General features: G+C 45.3%; 1 protein-coding gene across 2 annotated transcripts in view; it reads left to right on the forward strand.

Annotated features, from left to right (window-relative positions):
* ACYP2 (acylphosphatase 2) overlaps nucleotides 1–18,102 on the forward strand; it is a 67,745-nt gene that overhangs the window by 2,668 nt on the left and 46,975 nt on the right. Inside the window, exons 2-4 of one of the 2 annotated variants that reach the window (XM_081188897.1) lie at nucleotides 627–643; nucleotides 3,655–3,764; nucleotides 5,121–5,458. In XM_081188897.1, the coding sequence (XP_081045023.1) occupies nucleotides 627–643; nucleotides 3,655–3,764; nucleotides 5,121–5,229 (236 nt within the window). In that variant the 3' untranslated portion in view covers nucleotides 5,230–5,458. Of the gene's footprint in view, nucleotides 1–626; nucleotides 644–3,654; nucleotides 3,765–5,120; nucleotides 5,459–18,102 lie in introns of those variants that run through there. The other variant, XM_081188896.1, reaches the window with a different exon arrangement.

Here is an 18,102-nt window from a genome sequence, read left to right on the forward strand (position 1 = left end):
AACTATTCAATTAGGTTTATTTTATATATCCTGGCTCAATGAGACTTTTAGGGCAGCTGATACACACATACACAAATCACAAATAAAACCACACAAATGCTAACAAAAATAAATTCTATAAGATTCTTGTAAAAACAAACATTTATTTACTTATTTCATTTTAGATTTACATAAATGTCACACAAACAACTTCAACAAGTAAGCACATTGATTTTTACCAACCCAGCAAGTAAAATAACCAGTGAACTTCTAAATAATATTAAACAACTGCAACAAAACCTATAAAAGTATATAAAAATGCCCTGCATATGGCAGTGTATCTACATGAAATTCAGACACATTCATAAAGATCAGTGGCACACAGCTGAGCTTCATGATGGAAACACACACCCATTTCTACAGCAAATCTATATCTCGCTTGCTACATCAGAAGACATAGGAGTTATTCATAATCATCTGATAATTTGCAAATAGTTATATCGAGCACAACAAAAACTTTGTGGCAAACATGCACCACTTACTATCAATGTTTCTGGAAGCCTGTTTCCTGAACATACTAAAATGTTGCTGTACTAGTTTGAATAAACACATTTATTTATTTTAATGTTCTTTTTATTCTTTCCTAGGTGTCTGTTTCAGAATGGTAAGACATCATGAAGTACATCAAACTTTCATCGTTACTGTATCATATTTCTAAGAATAAAAATAAGGCCTGTGGCCTGTACAGAGACCCCAACAGTCTATAATGCCAAGTTTTCAAAGCTAATCTGAACAGTTAAGTATTGTGTGTCTGTGGTATGTGTTTTAACGGAGATCCTTTTTTATAAAATGCAGTAGAACCCTGATTTTATGAAAACTAGTTGTATGAACAATACATTTATGAGCCATCTTACTCAACCAGATGAGAAAGAAGCACCACGGTACGCGTGCATGAACTTTAACTTTGTGCAAAGGTCTCATAGACTTAAAAGTTTTTGTCCCTTGATCTTACTGTGGCCCATATTCCCAAACATACAGCATGGAAAGATTGCGTATGAGCAACACGCCGTTTTTCACAGTGACCAAGAAACGCAAGCGAACTGTGCTCACTTTCCAAAGCAAAATAGAGATTGTGGAAAGGTTGGAGAAAGGCGAAACAGCAACAGTGTTGGCGGAGGAGTTTGGAATTGGGAAGTCCACAATTTCGCAACTCAAGAAAAACAAAGACACACTCCTGCATTTTGTCTCAACGATGGGGAGCGAAAATGGCAAAAAGAAGCGGAAGACGATGAAATGCGCAAAGAACTCAACGTTGGAAGATGCTCTCTATGCTTGGTTTTCCCACATGAGAAATATTGGTGAGCCAGTCTCAGGCCCACTTCTATGTGAAAAGGCCTTAGAAATGAACAGGAAATTGAACGGCAACCCTGACTTCAAGGCTAGCTCAGGATGGCTGGCGCGGTTCAAGTCTCGCCACGGGATTCACCATCTTGGTGTTCATCATGAGAAGCTTTCTGCTGATCAGCCAGCCACTCAATGCCTCAAAAAAGAATTTACAGATTTCAAAACAGAGGAGGACTCTGACGCCGAGAGCATTTACAACACTGTTGTCGTTCCTGGACCCTCACATTCGGAAGCTTACAACGCATTAGAAATAGCTCTGCAGTGGCTGGAAGATCAAGAAGAAAGCGATGTGGTACAGCTCCTGTTTTTGAAAAGCCTGAGAGATTTGGCTGCAAAGAAGATAGCAAATTCTCTCAAACAAAAATAAGATCAGAACTTTTGGCAGCAAGGAAAGACAATAATAAAAACTTGGTTCTTGACGTAGTCCCATGATAGATCTGTTGCTGTTGATAATGCACTGTATGACTGAAAAATAAATCAATAAGCATTGCAGTTTGTCTTTCTCACTCAAAGCACTGTAGCTGCTGTAATGCTCAAAAGCACAGTTTTCTGAACTTTATTTTATGAACTCCTATCTCCTCAATTAGTTCATAAAATCAGGTTCTACTGTAAATACTGTAAATGTGGACACATGTTCCTGTTAAAATACAGTTCCCTTGAAAACTAGACAAGGCTCTATTCCTCTATTGCCTCTATTCAAAGCTTGTGGAGGGTCTCTCTCTGGGCCAGATGTCCATCTGATAATTTTAAGTGGTGTTACTGAGAGCTTGTAGATAGCTTGATAATTTCTTTGGAAAATGTTAGCCTTTGAGTCTTGGTCTGAGCAAATGCTTTTATTTATATGCTGGTGTTGGAAATGAAAGTAGAGCTCCAGAGATTTGCAAGTGATTTAAGAAATGGACTTAATGGTTTAATTTCTTTCTTAATAGCTGGGCTCTTTGCAGCTAAGATCCCACCTATTCTCTTTTGCCACTTTTGGACATCTTGGGGGGGGGGTGTAGCTTTGGAAACAAAATGATACATGCTTTCAAGATGGGAAGTCAGAAACCATATACAACTGAGCTAATGTTAATTCAGTTTTTCCTTTTTAGTAGATTCCAATGACCTATGCAACATGTTCTGTGTGCCCAAAGCAAGTTAATAACTATTCAGATACTAATGAGCTTTGTTCTGGCACATGCAGCACCTTCTCCTCTGTGTCCCGCTATCAAACCCAGAAGTCTTAAATTAACCATAGTTTCCAGTTTTGTCCAAACTAGGAAACTGTGGCGAGCAAGTTGGGAACAAGCCAAGTTCTTACACCAACTTCAAATCACGGTTAGATTCTGGTTTGTTCTGAACTTGGTAACCACGGTTTCCCAGTTGGAACGCCAACAGTGAATGAAAGTTAAATGAAGACTTTCTGCCTTATTGCAGCATGCAATTTGTCTTTTTTCCCTTAGTAGTCCAACTTTGTCCTTTTAAACTTAAGATGCCTTGCAAATTATGTTAAGAGGAACATAATAGAAGTGCAAGCAGTGTACTGTAAAAGTATGTAAAATTTTATTTTTAAACAGCAGTGGGAGAATGTAACCTCAAATTCACTCTCAAATTCCATCATAAAGTTCTAACTGCAGTTGTTAAGCACCCATGTCAACACTTGGATGATCTTACACAGGCATAGGCAAACTCGGCCCTCCGGATGTTTTGGGACTACAACTCCCATCATCCCTAGCTAACAGGACCAGTGGTCAGGGATGATGGGAGTTGTAGTCCCAAAAACATCTGGAGGGCCGAGTTTGCCTGTGCCTGATCTTACATCTGTGTTTTATAAGCCAGATATGAAACAGCCTTTTGGTTTTATACACAACTCCTTTGTTCCTTTCTTTGTTGCACACCTGGATGCAAAGCAAAGATTGCTAACTCACCATAATTTCCTATTTTGCTGAACCAGGAAACTATGGTGGGCAGTTTCTACACAAGCCAGGATCCTTGTGTAGATGATCCTTTATAAATCATCATTAATAAAGTTGGGTTTCACAGCCAGTAACCATAATTTCTTGGTTTGGATGAAACAGGAAACTCTTGAGACTTCCACAAAATATGACTTTTGGGGGCTGCAACTCCATGTTTGTTGGTCCTCTTGAATCCTTAGGAAAGAAATTGTGCAGAAAGAAATGTGATGTTTTAAGGCTGAGCTGCATTATATGATTTCAGATACTGCATAAAATCTGTGTATCTTCTTCTTCTTTCCACCCCTCCCCCCTCCCATTACCCATAACCCTCAACCAGTATACAGAAGATAAAGCTAGGAAAATGGGAGTAGTTGGCTGGGTTAAAAATACCAGACAAGGGACGGTTACTGGCCAGGTACAGGGTCCAGAAGATAAAGTACAGGAGATGTAAGTACAGCGTTTCCTGAAACGTGTGCTGTGCTGGCTTCACTAACTTGCAGGATTGGTTAAAACGCTTCTGCAGATTAACAAAATGGTTTGGAGAAATGATATTGAAGCTCTAAACTGGACTTCCTCCAGGTCTTAAATGAAACAATTTGCTCACATGGACTTATATTCAACCTTGCGCTAAGTAAGTAGTTCGGCCAAGCCAGTGATGTCTGTTAGCACAGTGGAGCTCCCCCAGTCCATGGCACTCCCTGTATCTGCTCTGAGGATCCTCTCAACCCTCTGGATCAGATTTGGGGATGGCGCGAAGACGGTGAATATTCCCATTGTGCTAGTGGTAATCTGCACACATGAAACTACAGTGGTACCTCGGGTTAAGTACTTAATTCGTTCCGGAGGTCTGTTCTTAACCTGAAACTGTTCCTAACTTGAAGCATCACTTTAGCTAATGGGGCTTCCTGCTGCTGCCGCGCCGCCGGAACACGATTTCTGTTCTCATCCTGAAGCAAAGTTCTTAACCCGAGGTAATATTTCTGGGTTAGCCGAGTCTGTAACCTGAAGCGTATGTAACCCGAGGTACCACTGTATTACATTGGATACTGCCCTAGATGTGTAAATTGGAGAGATTGGCTCTGTTGTCACTTCCAGGTGACCAGCTTATTAAGCATTCACCCTAATTCATTTGCTCAAAGTGTGTAGAGGAAGTTAGACAACACTGGCTGTTTATCGAGCATTCATTTTGATGTGTTTCTTGTGGAGGTTTTCCAGCATTGCGTCAAATAATTATTACCCCATACTTTTCAGTGCATTTCCCTGTCACACTTCTTATTGCAAATGTCTGATTTTATTTTATTATTTATCACATTTACATACCACTTTTATCTTCCAAAAACCCCAGGGCGGTGCACATGATTCCCCTCCCCATTTCATCCTTTAGGCTAGGTTAGGCTAAGAGATGGTGACTGGGCCATTTGCTTCATGGCCGAGTGGGGATTTGAAGCCTTCTCGCCGAGTCTTGTGCAAGAGCTCCATATCTGCTTTAATTGTACCACCTGGATTTGCTGGCATATGACTGAATCCTGCCTGAAAATAGCAATGGCTTACAAGCGCCCAGAGACAGAACGGTCTCTCGCCAAATGGTTTACTATTAAGGGAGCCAGCATAAATGCTACAGCTGTGGCTTCCGTTTATGGAGGTGACATGTGACTTCTGAGGACGCCCACCTTCCTAAACAATCTGAAGTCTGCCCAAGCCCTGCAGAAGGAGGGGCTGTTGATAGAAGACCACCTTAGAGCTTTCATTTGCTAGGCACTGTTAAGGCTTCCTATTAAGAGTCCTCCTTCCTTTGTTATATAGCTGTTTCCAGCTTTCTAAAGCGCAGGAGACGGGGATCTTTGGACAACCAGCCCATGTCTCTTGGCCCCAAGCAAAGGATGGCGTTCAAGGTGGAGTTGGGGCCTGCTGAGATCTCTTTTGGTTTGGGAGCTTGCTGATGACATCGTAGGCAAGCACATGTGATCTTTTATGAGAAGTTTGGACGCAATCATCTCCACACACACCCATTTGGCCATACATCATCAGTAACCCCAGTCGTGCCTATGAGTCAAGCCTAAGCTATAGGAGTCAGAAGAAACAATGTGTGGAGCTTTTTCATTGGAAAATATTGCAGAGCTGTTTGAAGAATGAACTGAATCTGCACCATAGGGAGAGCAGGGGCTCCATAGAGTTCTGAGTTCCATAGAGTTGTTTTTGCAAATAGCCTGATACTTTCCAGATATTTAGACTGCAACTCCCATCAGCCGAGATCAATACACATCTGTGTGATTATTTAGCATGATTTGTCCTGCTGTTTTTACTATGGATCATTGTTTACTTTGGTTGTGATAATTAATCTAGTGGGTCAAGGAACTGTGCTTGGCACAGAAGTTCCAGCCCCAAACACTGACAACTGTATTCACACACCCCTCTGACCTCATTCATCAGCTGCTGCTCACACGCTTTTGAACAAATCTTCAAAAAATGAGGTATAGAAACTTGGTGGGTTTTTATTAAGTTGCACCCCAAACCACATTCTGAATTTCTGCATATTCATGGCATACATGCATCCATTATATAGCAGGCATAGTCAATATGGTGTCCTCAAGAGAATATTTGACTCCAACTCCCATCATCCACAGCCAAGATGGTTCCGTATTGGCTATCCCCAAAGAACATCCTGGATGGCCTGGGATAGATCCTGAATAAATTGAGCAGTCCTGCTGGGAGGTGAGGGTGCAGTCCCTTTTGTTGCCGGTTCCTCTTATAACGGTGTAAAAACAGAACTCCAAACGTGGCCAGGTGCCAAGACAAAAAGGGTGAGGGCAGAGGGTGGAGACTTGTTAGTCTAGTACTTGGAAGGAAGAAGACGAGAGTACTGAGTAATGCTGGGGAAACGGAATGCAACAAATCAAAGGCATTCTAATTCTGTTGTGTAAGGCTGATTAGAGGCAATTAGTTTGGTAGAAATGCTGTATTTCTGCCAAGATTCCTGATCATTTCGCATAATACGTGATGGGGCCGTTAATTTATGTGTTGTTTTGATTTCAAGATAGGAATGTCATAATTTTTTTTTGGTCTGGGGACGCAGATAAAGACCCAGGGATACAGTACTTTTAAAAAGGTGGTGGAGCAGCTTTTAAATTGATTGCATGGGGGAAGTCAAGAGGAGCTGATTCAGGACAAATCATCAGGTTGAGGGGGGAAATATTTATGATTGTTCAGGTGTGGGTGAGGTAGAACCAGACACTTAGAGGGCAGGAGCACACAGCAGCAATTCGGAGAGCCAAAGCTCTGTAGGGTAAAATGCATGTACCAAACACATTTGGAGAGAGGCCCTATTTATGTGCTGATTCACTAATGCTTGAGACTTCCAAGCCAAGATGTGTGAGTTGGAGGGTTGGGTCTTAAGACAAGACATAGATACAGTGGATATAAAGGAAACTTGGTGGATTGGAGAGAACCAGTAGGACACAGTTATCTCTGAATATAAACTCCATAGGAAGGGACAGAGAAGGGCATTCTGGAGGTGCTGTTGCTCTGTATGTCAAAGAGGAAGTTTGAAACCCCACAGAATCGCTGTGGGTGGTGATACCAGGATCCAGGAATAATTGAGCACTGGAGGAGGCATGTTGTCCTGGCTGAAACGCTCAGGGTCACCTCAAGATGGAGAATGAAAAGGAAGAAGCATCCTAAAGAGGAAATGCTGGAGTAATGGTTGAACTTCAGTTCCCTTCACCAACCCTGGACTTATAAGTGGCACCCAGGAGCTGATGCAAGCTGTAGGTGTTGTTAAACCGATATTGAGCACAGCACTATCTGATTTAACGGACATGTATAAAATCGTAACTGTAGAGTTGGAAGGGACCCTGAGGGTCATCTAGTTCAACCCTCTGCAATGTAAATGGACAGTTGCTGAGAAAATGCGAGAATGTTGATCTTCTAACAAAAATACGAACCTTGTCTTAAAGATCACACTCTGAGGACTGGAAAGCGGGACAGCAATTTTTGGAAAGGGATTTTGGGGGATCCAGGAACTTATGGTTTGTTTAGCATAACACCTGTTTTAGGAAAATTGATGGGAAGTATTATTGAACATAAAATTAGAAAGCTTATGGATAAACAAGTCTTGCTGAAGCTGAGCTAGCATAGCTTCTCCAAGGAGCTAACTTTCTGAGCTCTAGGTGGAGCTGTTTGACGGGTAATGGTAACATGCACCACACTTCTCATTGATGTTAACCTATTTTTAGCTGCCTCCTGAGACAATCTCTTCTTTCCCTGCAACATGGGATCTTTCCTCCTACTGCATCTTAATAGTCCCTGTGTTGCCAATCAAAAAGGGCCATAGCTCAGTGGTGGAGCATCTGCTTTGCTTGCAGTAGTTCCCAATTTCAATCTCTGGGTAAAAAAAGGTAAAGGTAAAGGACTCCTGGATGGTTAAGTCCAGTCAAAGGCGACTATAGGGTTGCGGCGCTCATCTCGCTTTCAGGCCAAGGGAGCCGATATTTGTCCACAGTTTTCCAGGTCATGTGGCCAGCATGACTAAACAATGGAACACTGTGACAGAAACCAAAGCGCCACAGTGGTACCTATTTATCTACTTGCACTGGTATGCTTTTGAAATGCTAGGTTGGCAGGAGCTGGGACAGGGCAAGGGGAGCTCACCTCGTTGTGGGGATTCGAACCGCTGACCTCCTGATGGGCAAGCCCAAGAGGCTCAGTGGTTTAGACCACAGCGCCACCCGCGTCCCCTTATCTCCAGGTGGGAGTAGGAGAGAACCCGACCTCAAATCCTGGAGAAGCTTTGCCACTCAGTGTAGACAGTACTGAGCTAGATTGACCAATGATCCGAACAAGCAGCTTCCTAAGAGAAGCAGCAGTTATTAGTGCCCCTTTTATTTTCACTGATTATGGGGAGATCATCATGGTAAATATATCACTACAGCAGAATGCTGTCACAAGCAATACAATGTGCACCTTTCTGCTCCTTCTTTTTCTTAGGGGCAGGGCATTTCAGAAGGGACGTCTTTTATAGAGCAAGGAGAGGATACTCGACTCTTGCATCACCTAAATGCCACCTGTTTCATGTCCTTTATTATTGCTATTTTTAAGAGCGCACGTCAACCCAGCAGACAGAAAAACATGGCTGTTCTTTAAAGCACAGCCCACATTAATGCATCCAAATGCCAATGGCTTGTCCTTAGAAAAGGGGTGAGGAAATGTCTTTGTCCCGAGGGCCACATTCCCTTATGGACAACATTCTGAGGGCCACATGCCTGTGAGGGCCAGGGCAAAAGTAGGCAGGGCATCAAATGTGAACTTCACTTTGGTACACTTTGGTTTGTTTCGACACCCAGCCAACCTTCTCTATCCTCCCTCCAGGGAGGCAAGAGGCATGATATGAGCTCAAGGATACCTTCCAGCCTGGCAAAAGTACTCAAGGAGGATGCAAAGCAGGGATGGGGAAGGGGCATAGCCGTCAATCGTCCCTTATTTGGCGGGAAAGTCCCTTATCCCAGTGCCGTGTCCTGCTGCTGTCCATTATTGATGATGTCCCTTAAATTTCCCAGGTTTCAAAGGAAGCAGCTCCTCTCCCTCCCTGCCGGCCAGGGAGGCTCCAACTGTGTTGCTTGGCTGCGTTGCTCACCCAATAAGGAGTCTAAGAACGACTGGGGGGTGGCGCTTGCATGCCTTGTGCCAATCAAATCGGCCGCGTTGCCTGGGCTTTGCTCAGCGCTTCCCAGTGGAGAGGTGACGGTGGTTTTCCTTGCTGCATCCCCTTTGCCGGGTTGCTGCGCTGTGGGGACCACTGCTTGAGGCTTCATTTGGCTGCTGGCTGGGCTTTCCGCCTTTGGCTCGGAGGGGCTCAGAAGTCAAACCTCCCTGTGCTCTGAAAACCCCTTATTTTGGCTGCTGATCCCTTATTTTTGAGGCTGCTGGTCCCTTATTTTCAAATCTGTAAGTTGATAGCTATGGGAAGGGGTATGGCTCCGGAGAGTGTGTGGCCTGGGGAGATTCCCTGTTTGGTCCCCAGGCCTGAGGTTCCCCATCCGTATCCACAGTCCCCCAAAGGCTAAACTGAACAAGCCCATCTGTAGTGAATGTTGAAAAGGTAATGGCTGCAGGTGGAACCATCAGTAGGGCCTGCCCAGCAGATCTCAAGGCTTGGCAAATAGTGGAAGAGGTCCTTGAGACGTTAACATATGAGAGTGCTGGAGGTGAATTAGTTAAACAAGTTACCCAATCAGAACCCAGGGGGGTGGAGTCAGAGGGATTATAAAGCCAGCTCTGGGAGGGGCAAAAGGGGAGTTCGTTGGGTGTTTGGTTGGAGTGGGAGTGAATTGGGATAGAGTCTGTGGGTAGGTTGAGTTAAAGGTAAAGGGACCCCTGACCATTAGGTCCAGTCGTGGCTGACTCTGGGGTTGCGACGCTCATCTCGCTTTATTGGCCGAGGGAGCTGACATACAGCTTCCGGGTCATGTGGCCAGCATGACTAAGCCGCTTCTAGCGAACCAGAGCAGCGCATGGAAACGCCATTTACCTTCCCGCTGGAGCGGTACCTATTTATCTACTTGCACTTTGACATGCTTTCGAACTGCTAGGTTGGCAGGAGCAGGGACCGAGCAGCGGGAGCTCACCCCTTCTGATCGGCAAGTCCTAGGCTCTGTGGTTTAACCCACAGCGCCACCCGCGTCCTGCGGTTGAGTTAGTGTAGCGAACTAAGCTGAGTCAGGAACAGTTAGGGGCTAGGAAGACGAGTAAATATCTGAGAGGTGGTTTAGTGAGTGAGAGCAGGTAATGGAAGTTATAGGTCTGGATAGGCACCCCATGATTGTAATTGACCGATACCGTTTATGAAACCACACGCTTGTTAAACTGCAATAAATAAACAAAAGTTTATGTTCCAATTTAACCCTGACTGGACTCAGTATTGTACCAGGTAGGGCCTGGGTGGTGGCAGTGAGAAATAAAGTGGTGGCACAGGGATCAGTAGACGGTGAAACATCCTGGGACTCTGTGTGATCACCACAGTGCTTACTTATATATACCCTCATTCTCTTTGAGCTCAGCCCTCACACAGGGATGTAGAGAGAGATGCTCAGCTGCTGGTAGGCACCAGCCATCAAAGTCGTTGAACGATCGTTCTCTGTGGCACAATGAGTCAGTGCATCTGGCTGTTAAACCAGAAGGTTGGTGGTTCGAGCCCACCCAGGGATGGCTGTGGGCAGGATTCCTGCAATGCAAGGGGTTGGACTAGATGACCCTGGGATCCCCTTCAGCTCTACAGTTCTATGATTCTATGATCCTCTCCAAGGTATTAGAGCTCACTAAGGAAACCTCTTTAGCTATTAGACTTTGAGACATCCCTTGCATGAAGTTTTAAAAGTCAATTCAAGTGCTTTGCAGTCTTGGGTCCCCGGACACTGAAGGACTACAACTCCCATTATCCTTGACTATTGGCTAGTCTGGTTAAGGACGATGGGGTTTGTAGTCCAACAACACCTAGGGACCTGTGGTTGACAAAACCGATTTTATCATTGTTCATTTAACTACTTCAAAATATTTCAGGGCAAAAACTGAGAAGACTCCTGTTTGGTTGATTTTTGCTTTTTTGCTTTGGAGAGGCACAAATGGTGAGGCGTTCGTAGCTGTGCTTTTTGATCTGCAGTCCAAAAATGAAGCTGTTCCAATTGTTGCTATAGTAACCTGCCACGATACGACAGGCCTTCCTTTTTTGGTGCGGAGCTTGTTCCACGTTTACGTTGCAGCATAATTCTCATTTCCAGAGCAGGAGGTAGGAAGCTTGCTGGAGGTGGAGGTAAATTTATTTTCCAGAGCAAGGACAAAATGTAAATTTAGAAGCGATTGAAAAAGGCTGTTCTTTGTTCCTGCCACAGGCTATAAGTAGTAACCGTGTTCCTAAAGGGTATCATGCCTGATGGAAAATTTGAAGAGAGAGCTGGCAATTGATGAATATTGCACCTCAGCTGAATTAACACCATTGGGATTTCCAATAATAATTCCAACAGGGCTGCAAACTGACCAGGAAAGAAATGGCCTGGCCTGTGCTTTGTCTGCACTCTCTTAGTACCTTCATCTGAAAAAAGCAGGTGGAGCCTGCATGCAGAAAAGCATCATTACCTTCTAAAGCAGACTTCCTGAACCGCGGCCCTCCACTCCAGATGTTTTGAGACTACAGTTCCCATCATCCCTGACCACTGGTCCTGCTAGCTAGGGATCATGGGAGTTGTAGGCCAAAAACATCTGGAGGGCCAAGGTTGAGGAAACCTGTTCTAAAGTCTGTGGAGCAAGCTGCTGCTAAAGGTACAGGAACAGCATCCAGGGGGGGAAAAGTTGGAAATGCTAGATTTCTGTTTTGGTCATGTCCCACTGTACCAGAGCCTTGGAAAGAGGAGGCTTGAGACTTAAGAAAACAAACCAGCTGCTGAATGTCTGTCCAGCTACTGTGCCTTTAATAGCAACTTGATCCGCAGATACGGGAAAGTTACGATGCTTATCTGCAAGCCATGACAAGGTTCACCTGGTGATTGATTAAGCCACTGTTAAAGACAGAAGAGAATATTCAAGCTTGGTCAGACTATAGACCCATCTCATCAAGCATCCAGTGTCCAGTTGTGGCCAACCATATGTTTTGTGGGGCATGCCCTTCCATCAGTTGCCCCATCAGTGAGGCGGAAAAGCACCCACTTCAGCCACCAGTGCTGCACTCCCACGGAGAAACTGGGAGGCTTGGTGTCCAATCCTGACATCCATTGAAATATGCATGTGTTGAAGGGGCTGTGTTCAATGTGGGGGACACTGAGGCAGTGCACCCTGGGCAAGAAGACTTATGCACTGTATATATATATACGGAGACTTTATGTGGGCGCCATAGGAGATACTGGCAGGCACACTGGCACCACTGGGCACCACGTTGACAACCTACTGTCCCAAGGCAACCACTCAGCATGTAAGGATGTCTTGCCCTGAATCTACTGTTCAACCATTCCATCGGCTGATTCCAAATTCCAGTAATTTGATGCAGCAGACGTTCTGGTCGATGCTTATCCTTACTGCTTCATATGTTGCTTCAGTTGAACTGACTACTGATCTGTTTCCAGATTCAGTTCAAGGACCCTGAAAGCCCTGAATGGATTTGGATCAGGCTATCCAAATGACCGGGGACGTGGGTGGCGCCATGGGTTAAACCACAGAGCCTAGGACTTGCTGATCAGAAGGTTGGCGGTTCGAATCCCCACGACAGGGTGAGCTCCCGTTGCTCGGCCCCTGCTCCTGCCAACCTAGCAGTTCAAAAGCACAAAGTGCAAATAGATAAATAGGTACCACTCCAGCAGGAAGGTAAACGGCGTATCCATGTGCTGCTGTGGTTCGCCAGAAGCGGCTTAGTCATGCTGGCCACATGATCCGGAAGCTGTACGCCGGCTCCCTCGGCCAATAAAGCGAGATGAGCGCCGCAACCCCAGAGTCGGCCATGACTGGACCTAATGGTCAGGGGTCCCTTTACCTTTACCTTATCCAAATGACCGTCTCCTTCCCTATGATCCTATTCACCCTTGTAAGATCTGCTGGGAAAGCACTTTTAGGTGTCCTGAGGACTGTAAATGACATTAGAATGGAAGAAGAAATTGGATGAATGGTGGAGGTTTTCCGGGAGTTTTTTTTAAAGAAAATTGCAAGTCTGGTTTGGATCAGGACCTTTGCCCCTGCAGTGCCCTCCTCCCACAGTGGCTGCATGCTCTTAACCCAGGCATAGGCAAACTCCGGCCCTCCAGATGTTTGGGACTACAATTCCCATCACCCCTAGCTAACAGGAGCAGTGGTCAGGGATGATGGGAATTGTAGTCCCAAACATCTGGGGGGCCCGGAGTTTGCCTATGCCTGCCTTAACCTGTGCAGTGCAGGAAAGCAAAGCTGACAATTTTGAGTTCTTCCCTAGAGTTTCATACAAACCAGCATCCACACACAGACACACAATTTCTTTTAGAATTTTTGCAAGCCCTGGTTGATCATGTGCATTGCTTGCAGAAGGGCCTAGGTCAGCTATCCCCAACTGGGTGCCCTTCAGGTGTTTTGGACTACATATCCCATCAGCTCAAGCTGTGTTAGGGTTGATGGAAGTTATGGTGCAAAACATTTGGAGGGTACCAAGTTGGGAAGGCTTCCATAGGTTCATTAGTCCCCAGAATCTCTTGGATCAAGCAATAGTCAATGATGAAAGATTTATTCCTGAGACTGACTCTTAAAGAGCTGCTACCAGCCAGAGTAGGCAATGCTAGCCTAGATGAACAAATAGCACCCCCAGGCAAAAGTCATCTTTCTATGTTCCCGTTTTCTTAAACTTTGTCTGATATTGTTTGCACCCAATTTGAAGGCCTGTGTACCCATTTTAAATGCTGGCAATTAAAATAATCAACATGTATTAACGATTATCTCCAAATTCATGGAAACCAAATTCCCACGGAGCTGCTGTCCCTCATTTGTATGAATGTGACAAAATTCTTTCTGCCAGCTGAAGGCTTAATACAATCTCTTAATTAGGATTTTGCAGACCGTCTCCTTGCAGAAGCTGAATCAGGACATTTTCTTGGCTCTTAAAGGTCATTTTGCATGGAAATGCCACAAGCTTTGCTAGCTAGCTAGCAATTGTATATTAGTCCATCCTCTCCCCCCCCCCCACACTTTCTAATGCATTCACAGCAGAGTTGTGGAGTTTATGCTCTTAGGTGCGTCCCAAAAGCCATTATTAACTATTCCAAAATCTGTAATTAACTTCCATAATTTTAACGAATGTTACTTCCAGCTCACCTTCCATATTGATCTTTTTCTACAGCATCTCACACCCAGTTCTGGACATACACCTCTTCAGAGAGCGTGTCCATATTAATACTGGCAACAAACAGCCCCAATCTAGCCCAAAGAGTTATGTCTCGTTGATTTCCATGGGAGAATTAAGCAACTCTTTTAAGGCTGCAGTCCCTGTACCCAGGTACTTTGGTGTAAGCCTTAGAGAACTCAACAGGAGTTACTTCTATGCACCCTGGCCTACAAGAAGCCCACTTTGCAGCACACTTTGTAGACAAAGTTGCTCGGATCCGCTCTGACTTGAGTTCTGTAGTTGACTCAGGTCCTGTGGGTGTATATGGCTGTTGCTTGTCCTGTGACAATGAAAGCATTTCAGCTTGCGGAGCCTGAGGATGTGGGCAGCATCCTTAGAGAGACGAGAGCTACCATGTCTGTAACCTTGCCCATCCCGTGAGGTAGGTTCGACTGGGAGTCAGTGACAGGCCAAAGCTCACCCGGTGAGCTTCAGGACTGAGCGGAAATTTGAACCCTGGTCTCCCAGGTCCTAAGTCCAACCCTCTAACCCAGAGCTTTCCAAACTTTTCATGTTGGTGACATACTTTTTAGACATGCATCATTTTGCGACACAGTAATTCCGTTGTACTAGCAAACCAGAGGTTCAACTAACCCCTTTCCAGCCCCGGGAGGCGCATGGGGAGCATTCGCGCAACACACCTACACCCTGTAGCCGACACACAGTTTGGAAAGCTGTGCTCTAACCACTATAGAACACTATCTTTCATCTGTCTGTGTGTTGTGTTGTGTTGTGTTGTGTTTCCCAGATTCCCCGCAGGCTCCTATGGAATGCTCACCTATCCTTCCCTCTGTTATGGACTGAGTTGAATAGGATCCAAATTGCAGCAGTCTGATTGGTCCTGGAACAATAGGATTCAGAATGCAGCAGTCTGATTGGTCCTAGAACAATAGGATCCAGAATGCTGTAGTCTGATTGGTCCACAGGAGCCACCCAATCCAACTGCAGGTGGAAGCGAAGCCGCAACCTGATTGGCCTACAGGAGAATTCCGGAATTAGCCAATCACGTGGGGCCCATTGTGTAATAATGTATATAAAGCAGACATTCTGGGGGAACTTGCATTCCTCACTCCTATGAGCTGAATAAAGAGCATGAAATCCACACTCGACTCCCGAGTATATTTCACCTCTCTATTCATTTTCATCCCTGTGCCCTCAGAAGGCCTCCGTTTCAATCTTTCCACCCCCACCCCCACGTCGCTGGGAGGATCAGGCGCAGGCTGCCCTGGCAATGAACTCTCCCCCCCCCCATTATTATTCCATCAGTTGTTTTTGGCTCCAGGCTCTCCGTCCCACTCCCTTTGAGAAAGCGCGAAGGAGAAAAGAGGAAAGGAGGAGACTGATGGCAACAGGACGAAGGAGGCCAGGGAGAAGCACTCGGGAGTCAAGAGCCGGAGCCGCTTGGCATGCAGAGCGCGCTGGCAGTGTCAGGGCATGAATTAAAGCCCACTCTAGTCGAAGGCTCTTCAATGCACTCGTGCGTTAGTCAGTTTGCTCACTGTGTCAGCACTTTCCCCAGCTTGGAGTGCCTTTGTGTTCTTTAGCTGAGCTGTAGAAGCTGCCCTTTAAAGGGAAGAACATGAAAGGGGCCCCAATACATCCATGGCAGCTGCTCTGCATACAGAAAGCCCTGGTTTAATCCCTGTCCTCTCCAGATGAAGTGGATTTTGGATAGCCAGGTTACTAATAATAATAATAATAATAATAATAATAATAATAATAATAATAATAATATATTTATTTGTTTATACCCCACCCATCTCGCTGAGTTTCCCCAGCCACTCTGAGCGGCTCCCAATCAAGTTTTAAAAACAGTACAGCGTTAAATATTAAAAACTTCCCTAAACAGGGCTGCCTTCAGTTGTCTTTTAAAAGTAAAATAGTTGTTTATTTCCTTGACATCTGAAGGGAGGGCGTTCCACAGGGCAGGGGCCACTGCCCAGAAGGCTCTCTGCCTGGTTCCCTGTAACCTCACTTCTTGCATCGAGGGAACCGCCAGAATGCCCTCAGCGCTGGACCTCAGTGTCCGGGCAGAACGATGGGGGTGGAGACGTTCCTTCAGGTATACAGGACCGAGGCCGTTTAGGGCTATTAAAGATCAGCACCAACACTTTGAATTGTGCTCGGAAACGTACTGGGAGCCAATGCAGATCTCTCAGAACCGGTGTTATGTGGTCTCGGCGGCCACTCCCAGTCACCAGTCTAGCTGCCGCATTCTGGATTAATTGCAGTTTCCGGGTCACCTGCGTGTTGCAGTAGTCCAAGCGGGAGATAACTAGAGCATGCACCACTCTGGCAAGACAGTCTGCGGGCAGGTAGAGTCTCAGCCTGCGTACCAGGTGGAGCTGGTAGACAGCTGCCCTGGATACAGAATTGACCTGCGCCTCCATGGACAGCAGTGAGTCCAAAATGACTCCCAGGCTGCACACCTGGTCCTTCAGGGGCACAGTTACCCCATTCAGGACCAGGGAATCCCCCACACCCGCCCGCCCCCTGTCCCCCCAAAACAGTACTTCAACCTCAATCTGTTAGCCGCCATCCATCCTCCAACCGCCTCCAGGCACTCACACAGGACCTTCACCGCCTTCAAATGCTGTCTGTGCAGTTGCAAGGAGAAATGAAGCCGTTTGGACTCGTGGTCTTGTTTAGGGGATGGACGAATCCTATCAATTTTCGTTTTGCCTAAGTGGCTCTTTATTCCAGCCTTTAATTCAGTTTGCAACATTCCCTCGCTCCCTCCCCTTTACTCCTTCCCTCCCACGTAAATTGAATATCTATGTCTGATCTTAAGCTGATGCAGCGCTCTCAACAAAAATGGCCATGCTACTTAGAGGAAGAACTGCATTTCCCCAGCAGCAAAGTCATTGCATCCAGCGGAAATGCTGTTCCCCTTGCACCATGGGCACTTCCTGTAGAGGAGACACCTGGAAGCTGCACAACAAATCATTAACAACACATTTACTGAAAAAAGAATGAATGAATGATCAGATGACCGGGGAACTAATTAGGAAACCGATTCACAAGACTATGAATTTAATTATTTTCTAACATTTATATCCCACGTGGCATGGAACCCAAGTCGGTATGCATATGCTTGCCAGGTAGTCACCTATCCAGGTACTGACCAGATCCTGACCTGCTTAGCTCCAGGAAAGTGATGGCCTCGTGTGTCTTCAGACTATATACTCTGTTTCTGCAGTTACCAAGATCCAAAGATCTACATTAGACAAATTTATGGACTTAGGTTTACTGAGTGTGATTTTTTAAAAATTTTGATTGGGAAAGACTACAACATCATATGTAAATATGCTTTTCAAATTTCCCCAACAATCTTCTTATTCTTCTTTGGCAATCACTTGTAGCCGAGTAAGATTGTCTTCCATAAACACAGTTTTAACAGTGAGTCTGTAAGTGACTATGGAGGCCAATTCTGGATCCACACATCCTTCCCATTGGTTTCTGGGTGGGAGTTCATCATGGTGTGGATTTGCCAAGTGTGCCTTCCTCGTAGCATGTTTCTCCCTTGCATCCTGAGTTCAAGTGTCTTCAAAGCCCATGACACCTTTGGTAAAGGCTGTTCTCCAATTGGAGTGCTTGCAGGCAAGTGTTTCCCAATTGTTGGTGTTTATACTACTATTATTATTTTTTTAGATTTGCCTTGAGACAGTCCTTAAACCTCTTGTTGACCACCAGCATTAAGCTTTCCATTTTTAAGTTTGGAATAGAGTAGTTGCTTTGGAAGACGATAATCAGGCATCCGCACAACATGACCTGTCCAATGAAGTTGATGTTAAAGAATCATTGCTTCAACACTGGTGATCTTTGCTTCTTCCAGTACACTGGCATTAGTTCACCTGTCTTCCCAAGTGTTGTGTAAAACGTTTCGGAGACACCATTGATGGAATC

This window comes from Podarcis bocagei, assembly GCF_964188305.1.
Source record: "Podarcis bocagei genome assembly, chromosome: 3".
Classification (NCBI taxonomy): Eukaryota; Metazoa; Chordata; class Lepidosauria; order Squamata; family Lacertidae; genus Podarcis; species Podarcis bocagei.